Source organism: Phoca vitulina, unplaced genomic scaffold (genome assembly GCF_004348235.1).
Source record: "Phoca vitulina isolate PV1807 unplaced genomic scaffold, GSC_HSeal_1.0 scaffold11, whole genome shotgun sequence".
Taxonomy (NCBI): Eukaryota; Metazoa; Chordata; class Mammalia; order Carnivora; family Phocidae; genus Phoca; species Phoca vitulina.
This window is the reverse complement of record NW_022589714.1, coordinates 16,073,940-16,097,715: the sequence shown is the minus strand read 5'-3', so window position 1 is coordinate 16,097,715 and position 23,776 is coordinate 16,073,940. Positions and strand designations below refer to the sequence as shown.

The window sequence follows — 23,776 nt, the reverse complement described above, 5'->3', positions numbered from 1 at the left end:
ACCAAAATCATTATTCATGAAAGGAAAATTGATAAAGTGAACTTCATCCAAAAATTGAAAACTTTTGCTCTGAGAACTACCTTGTTAAGAGGATGAAAGACAAGTTGCAGAATGAGAGGAAATCTTTGCAAACCACATGTCTACAAAAGACTAGTGTCTAGAATATAGAAAGAACTCTCAAAACTCAATAGTTAGAGAAAATAATTGAATTAGAAAGTTGATGAAAGACATGAACCAAAGAGGTATACAGATGGCAGATAAACTCATGGGAAGATATTTAATGTCATTAGCCTCTAGGGAAATGCCCACTAAAACTGTAGGAGATATCGCCACACACCTATCAGAATGGCTACAATAAAGAACAGTAACAGCACCAACCTCTGGGAAGGATTTGGGATGCTGACTCACTCATATGTTGCTGATGGGAATGTAGAACATACAGTCGCTCTGGAAAACAATTTGGTTGTTTCTTATGAAACTAAACATGCAGCTACTATATGACCAAGTAACTGTACGCCTGGCATTTTTCCCAAAAAACTGAAAACTTATGTTCATATAAAACCTCCAGTGAATGTTCGTTGCAGTTTTATTCATAATAACCCAAAACTGAAAACAACCTAGATATTCTTCAACAAACTATAGAATACTATTCAGAAACGAAGGTGAACAAACTGTTGGTATACACAACAACTTGGATGAATCTTGAAGGAATTACGCTGAGTAAAATAAAACAAAACTCCCAAAAGATCACAGACTATATGATTTCTATAACATTCCTGAAATGATAAAATTAATGGAGATCAGATCAGTGGTTGCCAGGGGTCATGACTACAGAGTGGGAGGGAAGGGGGTGTGGTGGAAAAGGACAATGTGAGGACTCTGCAGTGATGGAAAGGTTCCCTATCTTGACTATGTCAATGTTAATATCACAGTTGCAATATTGTACTATAGCTTTGCAAGATATTACCATTGGGGGAATCTGAAAAAAAGGTACACAGGAACTCTGTACTATTTCCTACAACTGCATATAAATCTACAATTACAAATCTAAACTTGTGATTACAATTTATAAAGTTGGAAGTTAAAAATAATAACTATGGTCAAATAATCTCAGCCCTTTATGAAAGAATATGATGGCTCCCTGCTCAGCGTTTCCAACTCTACCCCCACACCTCTGTTCCAGAAGCAACTCTTTCTATTTTTTGGCTGGTTCTTCTGAGGTTTATAAATTTCCATATGTTTGATAGTAGGTGTATATAACTAACTTCTGATTAATCAGTTTTGAACATTCTCTGTTTACTCCCAATTCTAGTAAATGAAGATTTAGCTCTTTTTTTTTTTTTTTTCTCTATTTCTCTTCTGCAGATCCTCCCATCCTTCCAGTCTAGGTTTTGTAAATTTTTTTGTTTTCATTTTTATCTTTTTATTTTTTGGTTTTTAATTTTTCGATAAGTCAAAATTCAGCGTCTACATGATGTGTATGTGTTATATTGTACTACAGTTGTTTCTTACTTTTTGCTTTCCCTGTAGTAAGTAAATGTTCTTCCCACATCTTCCAGTAATCTCTCAATAAAATTTTCCACGGGATCAATTTCATCAGATAAATGATCAATTCCACTGTGACTTTTCTTGGAGAATTCATCCTGGAATCCTCCATTCTCCTTCTTGCTAAGCTGACGGTTCTCAAGCCTGCTGCACAGCCATTATCTTTTGAATTTCTTTTGATTTTTTTCTAGATCAAATTCCCAGTTTATGGGGTCTCATGTTCATGTCTTTCTGAATTTACTCTCATTTCAGATAATAAAACTCTAATAGTTTTTCAGGTAAAAAGGGGGTATGATGACGGAAGGCATGATGCTAACAGCTGTCAGCATTCCTGTCCCTTGTCCTACCTGGACGGATGACCGTCACCCGGCGCACTGTGATCACACGGGAATTTTCCTTCACCATCATCCTGTGACTCCTGCTCTTGGTTTACTTTCCTATTTTGATGAGGTACACCAAACAGTACATTCTTGAGAAAGAAAGCAAGGAAAGAAAAAAAAATGGTTTGACTTCTCATGTCTGAAAATGGCTTTTTTTTTTTTTCCATCCCCATGCTGTTTGATAGTTTGCTTGGTATAGAATTTTAGGCTGGAAATAAGGTCCCTTCAGAATTTTGAAAACTATGCACCCCTTTGTGCTTCTTTTCAGCATTGTTAAGCCTAAAGCCATTCTGATTTTTGTATGTGACCAGTGGTGTGTGGTTTTTTATCTTCACTAGCTGGTAGAATCCACTTTTCGTCCCCAGTGTTCTGAATTTTCATAATGATATTTTTTTGGTATGGGTATATTTTTAGCCACTATAGTAGATTCTCAAGGGGTCATTTCAAACTGATGATTCATGATCTTCTGTTCTAGAATATTTGTTTGTTTGTTTTTAATGATCTTCTCCCTTCATTTTCTCTGTCGTCTGTTACGGAAATCCATAAGCTGTGCCTGTGGACTGGCCTTCTGATTATCTTCTTTCCTCTCTCGTTTTCCATCTCTTTATCTTTTTGCTGAGAGAGAGAGAGCATAAGCAGGAGGGGCAACTCTAGGAGTTCATGGTCCAACCTCTTAGTGAGATTTTTATTTCTGCTGTCGCTGCTAAGGTTCTTTGTTGCTGTTGTTGTTTACTGTGTCTCTTTATCCTAGCTTCCTACTTTTGTTTCATAGTCTCTTACCTTATGTCTGTAAAGATATTAATGACGGTGTTTGGAAATTTTTTTTCTTAGTTTGTTTCCTTCTAGTTGATTTCTGGTCTTTATCTTTGGGAAAATTTCTTCAGATATTTAGTAAATCGTGCATGTCTCTTCGTAATGACGTGTGGAAGATGACGAGTGTGACTAGAATTTCTAAGCATCTGGTTGGGGCTGATCCCCTTTGATCTTCACCATGGGTTGACCTGGGTTTGCCATTTCTTGGGGAATATCTAGTGTCAGTACCTTTAGCTCTTTTCTTGGGCTGATCTCATTCTGCCAAGAATACCTATCCAAACTGCCATCTGGAGGATAAAGGTCCTGCTGCCAGTGGGTTTTCAAAGTTCAGGCTGTATATGGTCACTTGATGGCCGGGTTTGGGGTATAGTACCCCTTCTTCAACTGTGCCTGATGAGCCCTTGTCCAAAGGCTTCCAGTCAGGCTCCTGCTGGAAAAGGAGAAGAGCATATGCCCGAGGGTATGGGGCAGATTGCACACAACCTTCCTTATCTTAGTTATTCCCAGAGATACCTAGTGCTGCCAATTCCTGAGCCTTTTGAGTTTTCTGAAGTGTAAATTTTGTTATTTCTCAGCTTTTCCCAGTGTTGGCATAGGGTTTTCTCTCTGGTATCAGCTAGTCAGTTACCTAACTTGTCCATCTGCTTTCCCACTTCCAAAATTATGTTGTTGCTGCCTCCTCTTCTGTTCCTTTTATGGGCTTATGTCTTTTTAAAAATAATCTCATCACTATAGCTTTAGTGGGTTTTTGAGGGATCAAGATTAAACTTGTATGTTCAATCTACCATCTTAACCCTGAAGGGAATGGGAATGTCTGTCTTAATTGTGTGTGTATGTGCATGTGTGTGTGTGTGCGTGTGTGTGCATGTACATGCATGCGCTCGATCACAACATTAAGTGTATTTCTCTTTTTTTAAAAGATTTTATTTATTTATTTGTCAGAGAGAAAGCAGAAGCAGGGGGAGCGGCAGGCAGAGGGAGAAGCAAGCTTCCCGCTGAGCAGGGAGCCCGATGCGGGACGCAGTCCCAGGACCCTGGGATCATGACCTGAGCCGAAAGCAGATGCTTAATGGACTGAGCCACCCAGGCGCCCCTTAAGTGTATTGCTTATTGTGGTTAGAAATAAAAAAAAATTGGAAACCACTGCTAGGCAATGCCAACAACAAAGTGGTCAAGTCCAGTCAAAGGTTAACTGTATTTTCTCTTTATTATGAAAATCTTCCATGGAGCTAAGGGAGTTTTAAAGGCATATAGGGCCATGTTTTCAGAATGTGATACTCACAGGATACTCTAGATATAACTCTCTTTAGGAGGCGGCGGGTGGGGGGGGGGGCGGGGAGACAAGCTGCACTTCCTCTGGTAGTGTATTTGAATGTACCTCTTGATTTCTGTTATGGGTACTAGAACTATTCTGGGTCCTAAATTTTCTGTTTCATGTCAAGAATGTCATAATGCCAAAATAAAATAAAATACACAGAAAGCACAGCTAAATTATGTAATCTTCCATTGTGCTAGCAAGATTTGCTATATAAATTGCATCTACTCTGGTTAAAAAAATACACAGGAAAATGCAATTGCTTGTTCAAAATATTAAAGTTAGATCTTTAACTAGAACATTGCCTTAAAAATTCAAGAGGATATTTTATTTTGAAATCAATGTATGCTGCAGATGTGTATACTTGGACTTTTTTTCAATAAAAAGAAATTCTGGGGTTTTCAGAACTTTTTCAAATACTATAGCATTTTAATTCAACAGCCTAGAAAAAAAATAATGGGAATATATTCGCAGATGCATGAAAAATTTCCTTGTAACATTGTTTTTTATTTCTATGGGAATTCAGTGAGATGATTTCTGAATCCTTAATAAAAACTCATTTTTAAGTTATTTACTCCAAACCTCCTAAAATTCAGAATTGAGTAAACACTGGTCACATGACTGAAATTTCACAATCTGTCCCTACAATATTAGCAAAATAAGATACTGGGAGAAGCACAAAGGAGTGAATATCCAAAAGTGACATATGAAGGTACACTATGTCTCACTGTAATATAGTTACATTTCCACTAATGTCACATTGTTCCTGAAGAGAAAAGTAAGTCTGGATTGCCTTCTTTATTATATTAGTATGGATGATTCAGATAGCTAGAGAGCGATCCCTCTTGGTTATTGTACTGATGTTAAAAGTTTTTCCATTATTTACTAATTACAGAATTAGTAAATTAGTAAAAACTAATTGCAGAATTAGACCCCGGAATTTAAAGTGGACTTACATGCTGCATTCCACCTAAAAATAAAAGTGCAGTGTGTGATATTCACTCAACAAATATTCTCTGAGTTCTACTCTAGAAGTTATTCCTTCTTTTACTTGAAACTTATTTTGTCTCTTAAATATTTTCATGGACCCCTGAGAGAAAATTCTATTTTATTTTATTTTTTAAAGTATAGTTGGGGTGTCTGGGTCGCACAGTCTGTTGAGCATTCGACTCAGTGTGGGGTCAGGTCATGATCTCAGGGTTTTAAGATCAAGCCCTGCATCGGGCTCCACACTGAGCATGGAGTCTGCTTGAGATTCTCTCTCCCTGTCTCTCTGCCCCTCCTGCTCATGCTCTTTCTCTCTCAAATAACTAAATAAATCTTTAAAAAAAATAAAAAGTATAGTTGACGCACAATGTTACATTAGTTTCAGGTGTACAACATAGTGCTTCCTGTTGGTATTTTGTTTTTTTTTTTTTGTTTTTTGTTTTTTTTTTTTTAAAGATTTTATTTATTTATTTGAGACAGAGAGAATGAGAGAGAGAGAGCACATGAGAGGGGAGAGGGTCAGAGGGAGAAGCAGGCTCCTTGCTGAGCAGGGAGCCCGATGCGGGACTCGATCCAGGGACTCCAGGATCATGACCTGAGCCGAAGGCAGTCGCCCAACCAACTGAGCCACCCAGGCGCCCGCCTGTTGGTATTTTGATAGGGATTGCATTAAATCTGTAGATTGCTTTGGGTAGTGTGAACATTTTAACAATATTTGTAACATTTTAACAATATTTGTTCTTCCAATACATGAGCATTTAATGTCTTTCCATTTGTTTGTGTCATCTTCAATTTCTTTCATCAATTTTATCGTTTTCAGAGGACAGATCTTTCACCTCCTTGGTTAAGTTTATTCCTAAGTATTTTATTATTTTTGGAGCAACTTTTTTTTTGTCTGAATGCTGGGCCTAGGACTTCCAGTACTATGTTGAATAAAAGTGGTTAAGAGTGGACACCCTCATCTTGTTCCTTATCTTGAGAATTTTTTTTAAAGGTTTTATTTATTTATTTGACACAGCGAGAGAGGGAACACAAGCAGGGGGAGTGGGAGAGGGAGAAGCAGGCTTCCTGCCGAGCAGGAAGCCTAATGTGGGGCTCCATCCCAGGACCCTGGGACCCTGAGCTGAAGGCAGACGCTTAACAACTGAGCCACCCAGCGCCCCTTGTTCCTTATCTTAAAAAAAAACCACTATTTTAAAATCCTGTAAAAATTAAACATTATGAGGAAATATTGGATTTTTTTTTTTACAGTAGGATCTCAAAGTATACCTAGTAATGAAAAATCACACAAAAAAGGGAAAAAACTACCGTATAAAAGAAAACAAGGAGGCCAAAATCCAGAGGTTAGTTAGTAAGTTCTACTTACTATACTATCAGTAAGATCCATAGCTGGAGTAGAAGGGGGACCTCTCTTACCTTGATGGTTCTCTTATTAAATATTAGCACCTTGCTCCTTTAGGTATTTGAGATACATCAGAGAACAAGATCCTGGTCTTTGTAGATTTTACATTCTAGTAGGGAAAACAAATAATAAACACCAACAAGTAAATTGTTTGTATATTAGAGGGTGAATGCTGTGGAAAAAGGAGAGAAAGGTGAGGAGGCACAAATTGGCGAAGTAGGGAGGTAAGTAACCTTGCATACGGTGGTCCGGGTAGTTCTAAAGAACCAATACTGAGCAGAGACCCAAGGCAGCTCCAGAGCCTCCAGGCTCTCCAGAGAGGAGTCCTCAAAGATAGCCCTAAGGAGGGGTGCCTGGCTGCTTTAAGGAGCAACTGGGAGGGCTGGCACAGAGAAGGGAAGCCTGGAGGGAAAAGAGCCACGGGAAAAATGATGGGAAATGAGGACGGACAGGAAGTGGGGGAAGGACAGACATACAGGGCCTTGTAGCCCTAGTAAAGACTTGGGCTTTTACCCTGGAAAAAATGGGGAGCCGTTCGAGACTTGCACACAGAAAGACATGATCTCAATTTTCAAAGGATTGCTCTGCCCTTAATAATCCTGTATCTTAGGCAGGTGATTTAACCTTGCTGAGCTACAGTTTCTTCATCTGTGAAATGAGCATAGCATTTCCAAACTGGCAGCATTCTATTTTAAGTTACAGTTTGTATTTGTAAACCACTTTGCATCAGGGATTGAACGAATTACAACTATTATTAATAAAATAAAGGGCCCATGCCTCCAGGCCACAAAAGTGCTCAAGGCAAAGGCCCTGAATTCATCCATCTCTGAACACAAAGTTGAGAGACTGGGGCCATCACGACCTCTCAGCTGACAACTTCTTCAGTGAAGACACTTGTCTCTCAACTTAGGAAGATGATTCACCAAGTAAACAAGAACACAGTGAAGTGCCGTCTACCCAACCACAAAGTTTTAAAATCCTAAATCCAGACATTATTGAACAAGGACTACTGTCATGGGGCCTGAGGGAAAGACTTCGTGAAGCAAACATTCATTGAGTGTCTCCTCTGCACCAGGAAGTGTTTTAGGGGCAGGAGGTACATGGATGAGAAGATACATGGTAGACAGATACATAAATGAAAAGACATGGTCCCTGCCCTCAGAGAGTTTACTGTCTAGCAAGGACAGGAGCTTGTAAACAACCAAGTATAATACTATGTAATAACAGTCATAGAGGGGCGCCTGGGTGGCTCAGTCGGTTGAGCGTCTGCCTTAGGCTCAGGTCATGATCCCAGGGTCCTGGGATGGAGCCCTGCGTCTGGCTCCTTGCTCAGCGGGGAACCTGTTTCTCTCCCTCCCTCTCCCTCTCCCCCCACCCTGCTCATGCTCTCTCTCTCTCTCAAATAAATAAAAATAAAATCTTTTTTAAAAAAATAACAGTCATAGAGATATGTGTTCACAGTAGGGGAAGACAGGGCTGAGTCAGTGTTAGGGATCAGGCTGCATTTCATGGAAGTGGTAAACTCTTGAAGGGCTTGTAATTGCAGAGCTGGATCTGAGACGCTAAGCTTTGTCAGGCTTCCCTCTATAGCTCATCTTCTTTGCTTTGGGTAACTCAAAATATCGATAATTGCTAAACTTCAAAATAAAATTCTAGCTTTCAAAATGGCACAAAACTTATATGCGTGCTGAAATGTAAATGGTTTGTTCTGAATATTCTGATGTTCTCCACATGGGGAAGAGGGCACCTGCTTTTGTGGTGCCCTACACATAATCTAATGTATCAACTGCAAATTCAGCAAACAGCCAACCAAAAAAAAGGAGAGGAGAGTGGGTGGGGGTGTATAGACAGTTCCCTTGGAGAGAGTATCCAAAGCTAATGATGCCTAAGTAGCACCTCGAGAAACTCTTGGTAGTCTGGTACAGCGGGAGCACGGGATGGAAAGGCTATAATGAGGTGAGGTTGAATGAGGACCTCTGAGCTATCTGAATAAAGTTCCCTCACAGGGCAACCAGAGATGTCCTACTTGCCATCTGGGTTGAGAAATTGACTTTGACATTAAATATCAGATAATGCAGAGGAAAAGAGTGGAAGGGAATAGGCCAACATTTAATAGGATTTCCCTCAGGATGTTAAAACTATAAACAAATTATTCTCATTCTTTATAATTTAATTTAAAATTCGAAGTTTCTATAGCGAGTATATATTACTATTATAATAAGAGAAAAACAAAGTTTAAAAAAGCATTTGAAAAAAACATCTAGAACAAAATATATATTATCTGGAGTATTTTTCTGGGTTCCTTATTAGTACCTTGAGAACCCAGTACATCTTGTTGATGACTTAGCAGCATCTAACACAGAACAGAAAAAAAGGCTGTAGCCAAGGACATGGTGAAATGAAATCACGCTACTCCAGCAAGGCCCAAGCAGTTATTCTAAACTCTAGTTGGATTAAAGGAATTGCCTTTGGACTAGCACATGGCTAAAATGGAATCTCTAATTTTAGGATGATATTTAAGGTGTTGGGAAATGATCATGGTGAAGGGTAATTGAAATACAACCAGCCATAGAAGGAAGAAACCCTTGGAAAACAAATTATAATTCATAACAGAATGTAATAAATAAGTTATCATCACCATTAATAGTGGTCATTTTAATGTGTGTTCCCCATAGCATAATGGAATAGAATCATAGTGTGCTTTGTTTAAACTCCCAAAATAAAAATGTATTATGAACTTCTAGCCCTTTTACACTTTTACTGTAAGAATTACATTATAATAATGGTTTCCTTTAAGTTCTGGAACTTGGGAAGATTTTTTTTCTTCACTCTCATTGTTTTTCTATTTTTCAAATACTCTATTTCAAAAGGTATATAATATTTTTGTGATAGAAAAGCATCTTTAAATTCCCTATGGAATTTTAAAAGTGATACAAATCATTTATAATTTCATACCCAGTACAGCTAATTTTATTTTTATATATTCTGTTCTGGCTAGTTTTCTTTTTATATATCATTGTACACAGTTATAATCAACATGAATATTTCATTTCATATTTTAATTTTACTGAACATTTAAAAACACATACTTTCATATTATTATATACTACTCATAATTATCTTTTTCGTAGCTATGTAGTACACCATCATGGTCAAATAATATAATTTACTGTAATTTATAGTTTCCTCCTTTGGGACATTGAAATTTCTACAACTATTTCTCTATAATGGGCAATAATGCAGTTAACATTATTGCATTAAGCTACCTTTATTTCCTTTTTGAAATTATTTTCCAAAGAAAACTTCTCTGGTGTAAAATTATAAGATCACTGATTATAAAATTTTGTCCAATTTACATCGTCACTAGCAATGCTAAAGTATATCAGATTCACCTCTGATTTTGTTAGTTTTAGCTATTATTAGTTAGTTAATTTTGTTAGTATTAGCTATTATTCTTTTGTTAATTAAATTGGTATAAGTCCATACTTTCACATAACTCTAATTTATATTTTTTTATTTCTAGTTAGGTTGAACAGTTTCCTGCCGTTTTTTGATACTAACAGTCTCTTCTGATAGACTTATTTATACATTTATATTTTGGATTGTGATCCATTCAAATAGGCTCCTTACTCATTATAAATATTAAGCCTCTTTCTATCTTTCCATTTTCTTCCCAATCAAGCATTTTTCTTTGCATTGTAATTTAGTTATTTTAGGTAGTAACATTCTCTGTATTCATGATCAAACTGTCAGCTGTCTCCTTTATAGTTTCTTCTACTGACCCAAACATCAGGACATTATCATTCCTCTACAGACAGAACAAATGTTTTCTGCTACGTTTTGACAATTTGATTTTATTTTGATCTATGAACATGTAAGCTTCTTGTGCATAAAAACAGTAGTGACTCCTTTCAAAGAGAACAGTGCCAAGGCCTGTAAAGAGTGGGGTTTCAGGGACACCTGGGTGGCTCAGTCAGTTAAGCGACTGACTCTTGGATTTGGCTGAGGTCATGATCTCAGGGTTGTGAGATTGAGCCCCACTTGGGGCTTGGTGCTCAGCAGGGAGTCTGCTTGAGATTCTCTGCCTCTCCTCTGCCCTTGCTCCTTGCTCTCTCTCCCAAATAAATAAATAAAATCGTTGGGGCGCCTGGGTGGCTCAGTCATTAAGCATCTGCATTCGGCTCAGGTCATGGTCCCAGGGTCCTGGGATCGAGCCCTGCATCAGGCTCCCTGCTCCCTGGGAAGCCTGCTTCTCCCTCTCCCACTCCCCCTGCTTGTGTTCCCTCTCTCGCTGTGTCTCTCTCTGTCAAATAAATAAATAAAATCTTAAATAAATAAATAAATAAATAAATAAAATCTTTTTAAAAAGAGGGGGATTCAGATAGCTGAGGAATAAAACAAGAACTGGGATTCTGAAAGCTGAGTAAAAAGATGAAATCTTGCTCCCATATCACAGATTTGGCAACGGGTATTTTTAAACTCTTTCTCTTTGTTTTTTTTTAATGATGCAATCATTTCCTCTTGCCTTGTGAAGCACCTGTATTGTCTAAATTGTCCCCATGCACTAGTGGTGTAGGGGGAAACATAGAGAATTAGTCCACACCCGATGGCAGATTAGTCAGACATCCTTCTCAGCTCTGGCTGAGAGAAACCATGCAATGTCATTTTTTGGCCTGGGTCCCAGCCCTCAGTTTCTTCATGTTACTGATCCTGAAGCTGTTCTTTGTATTGAGGTTTTTTTTAACACTCCCCCGCTGATTCTAACATGCAGGCAAGGTAGAAAACCATTGTAATCATTTCATCAAGAAATATAAAAAGAAATCTAATCCGTAAGAGGAGATGATCAAGAGAAAGAACTAGAAACCACTTATTTTTTCATAACTACCTGCATCTTGATGGCAGAATTTCATAGTAGGAACAGAAAAACGGTCTTTGGACATAGCAGAAGTTTCCAGAATGTTCTTTACTTCCTCTCTCTTCATCATCTAAGGTTCACATGGTCTTTTCCAAACACTGAAATAGATTTTCCAAAATGTGGGAGAACAAAGTATTTGAAAGCAAGTTTTGAATACTGCTAATTAATAGGAAACAGGAGAGGGTCGGGAGAGGTAAAGGTTGTATTTTAAGCTTCTTTTTTCTCCAGGCACAGATCTTGCACTGGGGCAGGCTCACCACACCTGGCAGGATTGTCCACAGGGAGCAGGACTTTGGGGAGCATCTCACCCTGTTGGCATCTTGCTTTTCGTGATTAGCTTTTGTGCAGACCGATGTTCACATGAGCTTATATACCCATAACCCACATCTCCCAAAATGCAAGGGCAGAGAGCCACCCTTGGCTGAAAATGTAGCCCCACCCAGGTGTCTTAAAATTCACTAAGGGTTTTAAGCCTCTGGGAATCATGTGAAAGACATTTAATGTGTTATTAACCTCCCTGGAAAGAAAAAGGACATCTCAAGATAGTTATGAAGGAGAAAGACAGCATTTTCCCCATTTTTGTGGCTTTGAAATAAGGAGAAAAATTTCCTAACTCAGCCCTTGCTTCAATATATGCCAGCAAAGATGTATTTCCTATTCATTTGTTCTGACCAAACCCACAAAAAATATTTTTTAAAGACTGAGAACTTAATTTATCCCTTCAACAATCAAGTTATTAATGGTATAATAATATTCCACAGTAAGGTGCATTTGGATATGATACAGTTGGTAACTAACTCCAATCTCCTGTCCAGCCTGTTCCTAAACAGAATGGCTAGGCTGAAGCTCCTGTTGGGGTACAGGAAGGACAGGGGTGAGGCAGAGTAGCACTGGGCTGGAAGGAAACTGTCTGATAATCATTTGGAATGTTCCCAGTTTCATTGACAGTCAGTGTGAACATTATGGTTTCACTATCTTTACATTTGTGCTTATTGTGACAGTACACACCTGCTGATAAAGTTTTCCATTAACTTCATAATTAAAGGACCCTGTATTTTATGCTATTCAATTGTTTTGGACACACATCATAGTGTTATGGTTGCTTATATGGTATTTTCAAGTAGATAAGTCATTGGTACAGGCATTGAAGGATCCGCCTTCCCTGTAAACTCTCCAGTGTTCCCCAGTTTTCTGAGATAAAAAAAAAAAAAAATGGGACTGTAGTTGAAGCTCCTTTCACTAGAATTCAGATGAGGGAAAGTAGTCACGTGCCTCTTTTCTGAAGGGCAGCATAAAATACTTTTGCGAATGGGGCACCTGGGTGGCATAGTCAGTTAAGCATCTGACTCTTGATTTTGGCTCAGGTCATGATCTTAGGGTCGTGAGATCAAGCCCCATGTCGGGCATGCACTCAGTGTGGAGTCTGCTTCAGATTCTCTCTCCCTCTGCCTTTCCCCTTTGTGCTCTCGCTCTCTCGCTCTCTAAAATAAACAAATAAATCTTTTTAAAAAAATTACTTTTGTGAGTTCTGTACCAGGAATCCTGATAAGTGCGTTATTTGATATTTCCTGTAGGGAGCTAACATCTGGGTATCTCAGAGGGTTCCATAATGGCACCTGGTGATCATCCAGCCTATACTTGAGCCCCCTGCATCTCTCACCCCACACACACCCCCCTCGCAACTCCAGGATATGTGTATTTCCAGGTCTCCTTTAGGGTATGCACTGGCTTAGCACATGGCCATGGTGACCACATTCCCCCCGAATATGATTCTATCTCAGTGTTTGGGGTCACTTCACCGGAGACCATGAAGGCAGCTGCACAGCCACATGGATGCAAATGTAATGCAAGAGAAGCGAATCCAAATGGCAACAGGGAGAAGAAAGACAAATCTGCAAGGAGGCAGAAGGGAGACTCAGAGTCAGGCAGAATTTAATAGTGCAGCTCCAAAGCAACGGCCTAGATTTAAATTCTGGTTCTGTCACTTACTCTTCATTTGTCCTTGAGCAAGTTTCTTAGCTTTCTGTGCCTCACTTTCATAATCTGTAAAATAGGGGGTGATAATACATACCTCTTGTGGGGCTTGAAGCAATTAAAGTTCTTCGCACATAATTAGATTTCCCCAGAAAGCACTTATTACTATTATTGTCGTCATCATTATTGTCCTTGAGTAAAGATTTGGAAACGATGGAGAGAAGTTTTCCCAATTGTGTTCGTTTCCTAGGAATGCCATAACAGATGACCACCCACTGGGTGGCTTGAAACAACAGAAATTTATTCTCTCCCAGTTCAAGAAATCAGGGTGTCTTCAGGTGTCACCAGGATTGGTTCCTTCTGGAGTCTCTGAGGGAGAAAGCATCCCATGCTTCTCTCAGCTTCTGGTGGTTGCCCAAAATTCTTGGTGTTCTTGCCTTGTAGATGCCTCAGTCCAGTCTCCACTTCCATCTTCTCTTTGTTTCCTATACTTTCTCCTTTTCTATCTTAGAAGGACACTTCCATTGGATTGAGGGCCCACCCTAATCCAGTATGGTCTCATCTTGAACCTTACCTTAATTACATCTGCAAAGACCCTTATTCCAAATAAGGTCATATTCTGATGTTCCAAGTGGACATGAATTTGAGGGCAATACTAGTCCGCCTATTCCACCAACTGAAAGCCCAGGTTAGGATCAAATCAGAGGAAGAAATTGCCAACAGCTCCTGGAAGAATGTCGTCTAACCTTCGTCATGTTGTGCACTAAAAGGGCTCTGTTGCGTAGGTGGTCAATCAAGCGAAATGGGCCAGCTCCCCTCAAGCGCATCACTGAGTCAGAACCAAGTGTCAGCCAGAGTCAACATGTGTACTCTCCTTTAAACGGTGGCAGACTTCTCTGGAGAGAAGCTGGACATACCCAGCAGGGCTAGGCAGCACGCGCAGCCAGCCCTTTCCCCTGCTCTCTCCTGACACGTTGCATGGCACTGCTGAACCCTGAAGGCATTCTGACCCTGGGTGATGCAATGTAAGAGCCTCGGGGAACTGGATTTTAGTAACACGCTCTGCAACTCACTCGCTCCACTGACCACCTGTGTGGCCTCAGGTAAGATACTTACCTTCTCTGAGCCTCAGTTTTGGCTTCTAAAAACCAGGCATAATATCACCACTAACTTGTAGAGTGGCTCTAAGTAAGAAAACTAACATCGGCAGAAGCTTCCCTTAAATGCCTTCCTGGCATAAATTTCAGTGAGTGGTTGCTGTTATTTTCATCACTGTGAGGTGGTGGCCCCGTCTCTCCCTCTTACGAGGCTTGAGGGTAAGAAGGCCCAAAGGACCATGCAGCAGAGCTGTGAAGACCCATCTACGTCTCTTCCCATCCCACTCCTTCCGCTCTTGGCACACAGTAGACTGAACAACCACACAGTAAATAGCTTCACTAAATGACGCCCCAGCTGCAGTCCAAATATAAGCACGGCTTCAGTGAATGGACTTCTAATAGCCTTTCAGGATTTTGAACCCAACCAAGACAACTCATGACACATTCTCTTCTTTTCATGGCTTAGCCAAGGAACACTGGGCCAAGCAAAGACAACAAAAAGCAGTGCTAGTGCTTTAGTGTATCTCCACATTGAAAGAGGCTTAAATACTATTTGGAGACTACATACCTCATCTCTCATGAGTGTGTTTTTATTACTGTATTTACTTGATTACCAAGGTAATTTATATTCATTGTAGGAATTTTAGAACATACAGCCAAGCAAAAAGAATAAAATTATTGCTAATCCCAGATAGATATCTATCCCAGATAGATAGATTTTTAAAAAAATAATAAATTGTGACGTTTCTCAGTCATTGGCCTTCAACTCATTTTAATAGCTTCCTAATATTCCATTATATAAACATACCAGTATTTATTTAATCCATCCCCCATTCCAGAAATTTTAACTTGTTTTCAATATCTTGTTGCCGAAAACAAAGCTGCAATGATATGAGTTTATTCCTTATTAATTTTATAAATCTTTATTAATTTGGTATTTATTATCACCCTTCCCCCTTCTCCAAACTTTGCAATTAACCCAAAAATTAATTTCCTTGGTTTATTAGGAACCGATTTTATTGTCCAATCTGAAAATCTTCTCAGCTTTGGCCATATTATCTTAAGCAAGCTCTCTTCTGAGCTGCCTGTGTCCAGTAAATGTTAAGCAGTAAGTACTCTTGGACATGGCTGCTTCCACTCTTGTTTGGGGCATGGGGCTAATGGGGTCAATGTCACGGGCTTCAAGCTCTATGTTCAAAGGCCAGTTAGTTAAGTATCCAAAGACTGTTTGCCTAACTGGAAACAGCTGTTATTTAAATGCTGGCAGTTAGTTTCAAAAGAACTGGGCAAAAGAGCATGGGTGGATCAACACAAATCCATCACCAATACTGGAAAGGCAGTGTGTTAACAGCTCCATTTTCCCCGTGGAAAACAGCTCAGAAAGGTATCCGTGTCAAATCACATACAATTAGTAAGGTTGTAGAAAAAAGGAGAAGGAATAATATTGGGGAAAACAATTGGCTGACCTTACACATCTCTTGATTTACAAGCTTAGTCTCTGAGATGCCCCCTGTTGCTATGTGAGACCAATTGAGCAAACATGTTTCCAGTTGCTGGTGCTGGTGTTCTGTAACTGACCATTTTCTCTTGCAGCTGACACAGCGCTCGGCACTGATGATGTCTATGATGAGAAGGGTTGCCAGTGTGATGTATCAGTCGAAGACCTCACCCCACCGCTTAAAACTGTCATTCGAGCTATCAGGTTGGTGGAAAACCTTTGACAAAATGAGCCAGAGAACTACCTCTGATTATTTGAATTACTACATTGCTAAGTTCTTTTTCCTACAGGTAAACCTCCTGAAATAATAGTTTCTCCGCTCCTGTTCATTCACATGCCTATTAAATTCTGAAATATATTTTCTTAATACAAAACTCTACTGTGTTCGGCACAAAGTGTGTCATAAAAGGAGGCAGGATTCGAAATGCCAGGCCATGCCAGAGAGATTCCACGCGAAGTGGCTTGTCATGAGAATCTGTGGGCTTTGAGGACATTTTGTGTATGGACGCAATTGGATTTTTAAAAAAACTATTTTTATGACTTGATGCTCTGATCCATGTTCTGTATCTTACATCAAAGAAAAATCCCACTACGTTATTTCAAAACAGGTTGAATTCTAAAAAGGGGAAACCTAAAGTCCTCTGCAGTGACTTGCTCCTCTCTGGCTGAATGTAATGCTAAGCGCTGATCTTTTGTTTTTTTAAGTTTTTATTTAAATTCCAGTCGGTTACCATACAATGTAATATTAGTTTCAGGTGTGCAATATAGTGATTCAAAACCTCTATATAACACCAGTGCTCATTACAAGTGCCTTCCTTAAACCCCATCACCTATTTCACCCATCCCCCCACCCACTTCCCCTCTGGTAACCATCAGTTTGTTCTCTACAGTTAAGAGTCTGTTTCTTGGTTTGTTTCTCTTGTTCCCCTATGATCATTTGTTTTGTTTCTTAAGTTCTACATATGAATGAAATCATATGGTATTTGTCTTTCTCTGACTGACTTATTTCAATTAGAATTATACTCTCTAGCTCCATCCATGTTGTTGCAAACGGCAAGAGTTCATTCTTTTTACGGCTGAGTAATATTCCATTGTGTATATATACGACATCTTGGTTTTTTTCTCAGATCTTGGGTTAGGGTTAGGATTAGGCTTAGGGTATGTGCCTGGTGTCCTGCATTTCAGAGACCTCTCCAGAGGGTTATTTAGAGTTAGGGATTAGGGGTTAGAGTTTAGGAGTAGGGTTAGGATTAGGATTTGGGTTAAGATTAGGGTTAGGTTATGTGCCCAGCATCCTGCATTTCAGAGATCTCTCCAGAAAACAAAACCCCAGACTTCTGCTGGGGTGAGAATACAATTGGCAGCCATCCACCAAGATAAGGCAAGGGGGGGACTTGGGGCTTGAAATACGCTTTAAATAGATATTCAATTTAAAAGCTGATGTTAATGTGCTTCCTCTTCCAATAGAATCTAAAAGAGTACCCAAAGCAACTTACCTTTATGTTTCCAGGATCCACTCCCTCCAAAATTTAGGATCTGGAGTAAATAAACTGCTGCAAACTCAGCCTGCCTAGTTTAATCCCTTTGGGAGAATTTTAATCTGTCCATGAACCCTGAGTGACTTTGTTGCAAAGAAGTACCTCTGATCTTTTTGGCCGTCTCTGCCTCTTACCAAAAAGCCAGAAGAAAACTTAAAATATCCAACCCAACTTAGCTATCCAGATACTTAGTCTAATTTCAGAGATCAGCTTGACTGATTATTTGCTTCTATTTTTAGTTGGTCATTTTGTATCGTTAGACATTGCTTTACTTGATGTTTGGGAATCACTGGGAAAGCAGAAATGAGTTATAAAGATTTTGATAAATGTTTGTTAAGGCAAAGAAAATCATGGTTGATGAAAATGTGTACCCGAGAAGATACTTAAACCTTGTCTGTAATGGCACCCTAAAAAGAAGTGAAGTAAAACCCAGTTACTTCTCAACAGAACCCTTGAGCAACAAACCCTATGGGTGGAGGACCAAACCTTCTTCTGTGGCTTGGACCATCCTAGATTATGCCTCTTGTCTCATCATAATTGTTCATTGTTGATACTCCCTGTCTTTCTCAAAATATCCCAGTTTGGACAATTATATGATCACCCCACCCCTGGGGAGCCTAGAAGCCTTAGGTAATATTTAAGCCCAGAAAACCCAAGGGTATGTAGTAAAATGATGCTTGAAGCCTTCAGTTAAAAGGGACAGAAAGGATCTAGAACTGCATTGTCTAATATGGTGACCAGTGGCCACATGAGGCTAGTTAAATTTGAATTAATTTAAATTAAATTTAACTTAAAATTCAGTTCATCAGTGGCACTACCCACATTTAAAGTGCTCAATAGCCACAAGTGTCTACTATCCCGGGCATAGAAGCCACAGTGCCTTTGCATCATTGCAGAAAGTTCTATTGGACGTTGCTGGGGGAGAAGTCACCTTGAAATTCTTTACATTCATTCATTATATCCCTCAAAGACCCTAAAGTGAAGGTGGGGCAATTCATCCGCAGATTAGTCTGACTTGCAACAAGTACCATAAAATCTTATCTAATGAAACAGATTAGGTTTCCTAAAAGTCATACTTAACCCAATTTGTTCATTTCCCAAGACCTCCGGAAGCTTTCTGCTTTTGCCTCACAACCTATAAAAAGAATTGTGAGCTGCAAGAAAGAAACCGAAATAGGTTTATTCTGCTAGCTAAGCACTTTAGCGGCAGCTTAAGATTTACTTTTATACCATCCTCTTGAAACTTGCCTGATTTTTGTAAAGTCCTTTGCAGAATTCCCTTGCTTTTCAGAATTCTTTCTTCGTTCTTATTTTTAACAGGACTTTATTATTTACATGTATCTCCTTTTTGTGAATTTCTGAAGCTTTCGGCTTGCTCCTCTGTGACACTCGAGGGCGATGTTTTTCTCCCCCATATCCTGATTCTGAGTTCCCCTTAAAATTCGTGGATTCTCTAAAAATGCAATAGTTACACTCAATAGTTAATAACTTCATTGGAAATCTTTGACTCGTGATACTACTTACTTTCTAAAAATACACGATTAAAAGACCCACCAGTACAATTGGCAGTTCTGAAAAGGAGTTTACTGATGTAAATCCCTAAATCTTATGCAAAAGTGTCCTTTTCTTGAGTTCCATTAAATAAATAAACTGCATAGCCGTTGACAGGAATGTCTTTGGCCAGAACATACTCATTTCTTACAGCTCACCTGAAGTGGTATTTTATATATATTATGTTCCTGATTGCAAGTGTGAACCATCTATCATTCACCTCTAAAATAGCAACTTTGTTTTGGCATTTTCCTTGTTATTTTTTGGTCTTTTGACTATTTAATATGAATAGTTGAATATGCCTTTTGTCCTTCCATAGCTCTTAGAATAACAATAGTTTTTCCTAAGAGCCAAATTAAAATTAAGATGTGTAACAGAAAATATGTATTCCACTGCAAGGATGACAATATGGAAAACAAAACCACTGCATCCCCAAAGAGCAAAATAGGAGCTCTTACTTTGGCTATTAATATTTACTAAGCATCTGCCATTTTCTAATTTCTAGTTATTTTGGGGAGTAAAGATTCTCTGAGATGACTAAGGCCACTGTCTGAACTTGTCTGGATTATATTATCCAAATGCACTTTGAGACTTTTTTTTCAATGACTGACGTCACTTTTTATAGTGACGAACAATGGCTATTCTTAGACATTTCCAAAATATGTCTTAAAAATCAGAAGAATACTTAGTTTTGTATAATTCCTCCAGGATTATCACAGATTATTCTCAAAATATTATCTAGTGGGAGTGCACAAAGTTGCTGGAAATGTGATTTAAACTCATTACTGGGTGTGAAAATTGTACTTATTTTTAACAAAAGTTCTGTATCTTGTTAATGATTTAATACAATGTTAATTTTCTTTTCATTCACTCATACAAATTAGTTTCTAAATAGAAAGATGAGGGGCACCTGGGTGGGTTGGTGGGTTAAGCGTCTGCCTTCGGCTCAAGTCCTGGGATTGAGCATGCAGAGTCTGCTTCTCCCTCTGCCCCTCCCCCCCCTCCTCCTGCCCGCATGCTCTCTCAAATAAATAAATAAAATCTTTTATGAATAAATAAATAGAAAGATGACATTAGCAGGGAAGTAAACAGATTGACAAGCAAATTGATAAACTCTTGAACATTCTACACACTCACTTTTCATTATATCATGGCATATTCATTTGTTAGGGCCACCACAACAAAATACCACAGACTGGGTGGTTTCAACAACAGAAATTTACTTTCTCCAGTCCTGGAGGCTGGAAGTCCAAGGTCAAGATGTTAGCAGTGTTGTTTCTTCTGAGGCCTCTCTCTTTAGTTTGCAGATGGCCACCTTCTCTCTGCGTCCTCACGTGGTGTTCCCTCTGTGTGTCCACAGATATGGGTCTACATCTCCTCTTCTTATAATGACACCAGTCAAGTTGGATTAGGCCCTACTCTAAGGGTCTTATTTCAACTGAATCACTTCTTTTATTTTTTTTTTTTTAAAGATTTTATTTATTTATTTGAGACAGAGAGAATGAGAGAGAGAGAGAGAGCACATGAGAGGGGGGAGGGTCAGAGGGAGAAGCAGGCTCCCTGCTGAGCAGGGAGCCCGATGCGGGACTCGATCCAGGGACTCCAGGATCATGACCTGAGCCGAAGGCAGTCGCTTAACCAACTGAGCCACCCAGGCGCCCCTGAATCACTTCTTTTAAAGCCCTGTCTCCAAATACAGTTACATTCTGAGGTACTAGGGGCTAGGGCTTTAACATGTGAAATAACAATTCAGATAACACCTGGCAAGATACCAGTTTTCCTATCACTGTTTAACAAATACTTTCTCAGGCACAATATCAAAATTTTCAGATTAAAAATAAACCCATCAATTACCTTAAATATGATCCCTCACAATATAAAACGTTGACTGTTACCTTTCAAGCTTGTACTTGGCACTGTGTAAACACTACGTAAGTGAGAATCTTGCACAATATTTCTCACAAAAATTAATATACGCTCATTAATTCAAAATAGTAAGTAATATAAATAAATAATACATAATAAATAAATAATAATAAATATTTAAAGTTATATTCAATACAAGTCTATATTTATAAAAGAGTTTCAGAATAATGTTTTTTATAATAATTTTTTTATTTGAGTATAGTTGACACACAACGCTACATTATTTTTAGGTGTACAATATAGTGATTCAACTTCTCTCTATGTTATGCTGCCCTCACCCCAACTGTAGCTACCGTCTGTCACCATACAACACTGTGACAGTCTGATTAACTATATCCCCCATCCTATGCATTTTATTCATGTGACTTATTCATTCCATAATTGGAAGGCTGTACCTCCCATTCCTCTTCACTCTTTTAGCCCAGCCTCCAACTCTACTTACCTCTGGCAACCATCAATTTGTGCTCTGTATTTATAGGTCTGATTCTGCTTCTTGTTTGTTTATTCATTTGTTTTGTTTTTTAGATTCCATATACGAGTGAAATCGTAAGGTATTTGCCTTTCTCAGTCTGACTTATTTCACTTAACACTATACCCTCTAGATTCATTAATATTGTCACAAATAGCAAGATATCATCCTTTTTATGGCTGCATAATATTCCATACAAAGATATATATATATATATATATGTGTGTGTGTGTGTGTGTGTGTGTATGTATATATATATATATATATATATATATATATATATATATACCCCCCACATCTTCTTTATCCATTTGTCTATGGATGGACACGTGGGTTGCTTCCATATTTTGGCTATTGTGAATAATGCTGCAATAAACATAGGGGTACATGTATCTCTTCAAATTAGTGTTTCGTTTTCTTTGGGTAAATACCCAGTAGTAAAATTACTGGATCATATGGTAGTTCTATTTTTAATTTTTTGAGAAGCCTCCATACTGTCTTTCACAGTGACTGCACCAATTTACATGCCCACCAACAGTGCATGAGAATTCCTTTTTGTCCACATCCTCACCAACACTTGTTATTTCTTATCGTTATTTTAGCTCTCAGAACAATAATTTTTAAAAATAAAAAGAAATGTTTGTATTTGTTTTCCTATACTGAACTGGCTAGATAAATTCTGAGATATGCATACCAAGGCATCATAGAAGTGTTATGTGAAGGATTTATTACACAATTGGAGAATGAGCTCTGTCTGTTAAAATGATGCAGTGCAAAGCTCACCGGCCTCCTACCTGCAGTTTTTCATAGAATTACTCTAAGATCACGGCCATTCTTAATGAGATCCTCAGCAACAACTGTTCTCTTGTCAACTTGTTTTATACAACTATTTCTGTCAGTTGTCAAGAAATGAATCAGAATACCATCCAGCCTATTCTTCTTGTGAAGATAACCAAGACAACCCAATGGAGATTACTCATTATTCTGAACAGAAATGACCGAGAAGTTGATTGTATCATGGTCTTAACTTCTCGTAATATATCGATGCAATCATCACCTTGCCTGCTACGTTTCACTGCTACACAACCTGTTATTTCCCAGGCCAAACCAGCCTTCTAGAAAATCAAATGAATAAAGAATTCTTTAGGTGAAGCTGCAGCCAACTTTACCTTGGCACCATTAGCTAATTCTACCCCCAGCTGCCACGCTCTTGAGAGCTGCTCAGAGAAGTGATCCAAGAAATGACAGCCTCTGTGCAACCTTGGGCAACCCATGTCACCTCTCTGTGCCTCGATTCTTTATTGGTGAAGTGAGGAGAGTAATGGGATTGACTTTGTAGGGCTCTGGTGAGGATTGATTGAATTAACTTTTGCAGAGATCTTAGAACAGTGCTGAGCACATGGTAAGCACTACATAAATGCTAGCTATTATAACCTCCAGGTCTCTGGGCTCCTTACTGCCTTCCCAGCATGCTGCCTACCCTGCCCTTCCTCTGCTCAGGCCAGACCCTCTCCTTTCTGAGCCCCACTGACTCCCGTGGTATGTCATGGGAGAGGAGCGCTTCTTTCTCTCTTCTGAGGGGTGCTCCCAACTTCTAAAAGTTTGTGGCCTTGCCTGACTGCACCCCCTCCCCCAGGAAGCACTTGCTATTACCCCTTGAAGTCATGTCCTCACCACCTGTGCTGAGGAATCACTCAGAGCAGCACCACTCAGGGCAGGAAGAGCAATTTTTCCACCCAACCACAAGGCAATGTTCCGGGTAGATTTCTCCCCCTACCTCCTCGGGCTGAGCTTGCTGTCTTCCCAGGCATCCTCCCAAGAAAAGGACTATGAAAGGGAGAAGTTACCTCTCCTCTCCCCTCCCCCCCACCAACCCACACAGAGGCCTGGCTATAAATTCTTTGGTTCCTCCCAAAGAATCAGTTCGTGCACTCTAAAAACAAACAAACAAACAAAAAAACCAAAAACAAAAAATATAGAGCTTCTACTCTGCACCAGACACCAGAGTAGACATTAACAGGAAAGATGGATCCCTGCTTAGAATCTTGAAGGGCTGCCAGAAAAAAACAGGGTCAATTATGAGGCAGAGCAACAGATCACTACAATAATAGAAGTCCGGGCTATTTGAGCAGATAGAAAGTCGGCACTTAATGTGGGAGATGGCATACAGGAAGGCTTTCTGGAAGAAGGGGCATCCTAGCAGAGATCTGGTGGCTTTGTAGGTACCAGCCAGGTTACTGAAAGGGGTGTGAGTTTAGGCAGAGGGAACTGCAGTTGCTGAGAACCAGATGTGAAGACCGTATCAGAAAGTATCTGTGCTGGTGGGGGTAGAGAACATGGGGAGGAGAGGTCAGACTCAAGGGAGG

At 39.3% G+C, this 23,776-nt stretch overlaps 1 protein-coding gene across 3 annotated transcripts in view; it reads left to right on the top strand.

Moving 5' to 3' along the window:
- KCNQ5 (potassium voltage-gated channel subfamily Q member 5) overlaps positions 1–23,776 on the top strand; it is a 499,302-nt gene that overhangs the window by 458,524 nt on the left and 17,002 nt on the right. For all 3 annotated transcript variants that reach the window (XM_032409462.1, XM_032409464.1, XM_032409463.1), the window contains exon 11: positions 16,022–16,130. In XM_032409462.1, coding sequence (XP_032265353.1) covers positions 16,022–16,130 — 109 coding nt within the window. The remainder of the gene's footprint in view (positions 1–16,021; positions 16,131–23,776) is intronic.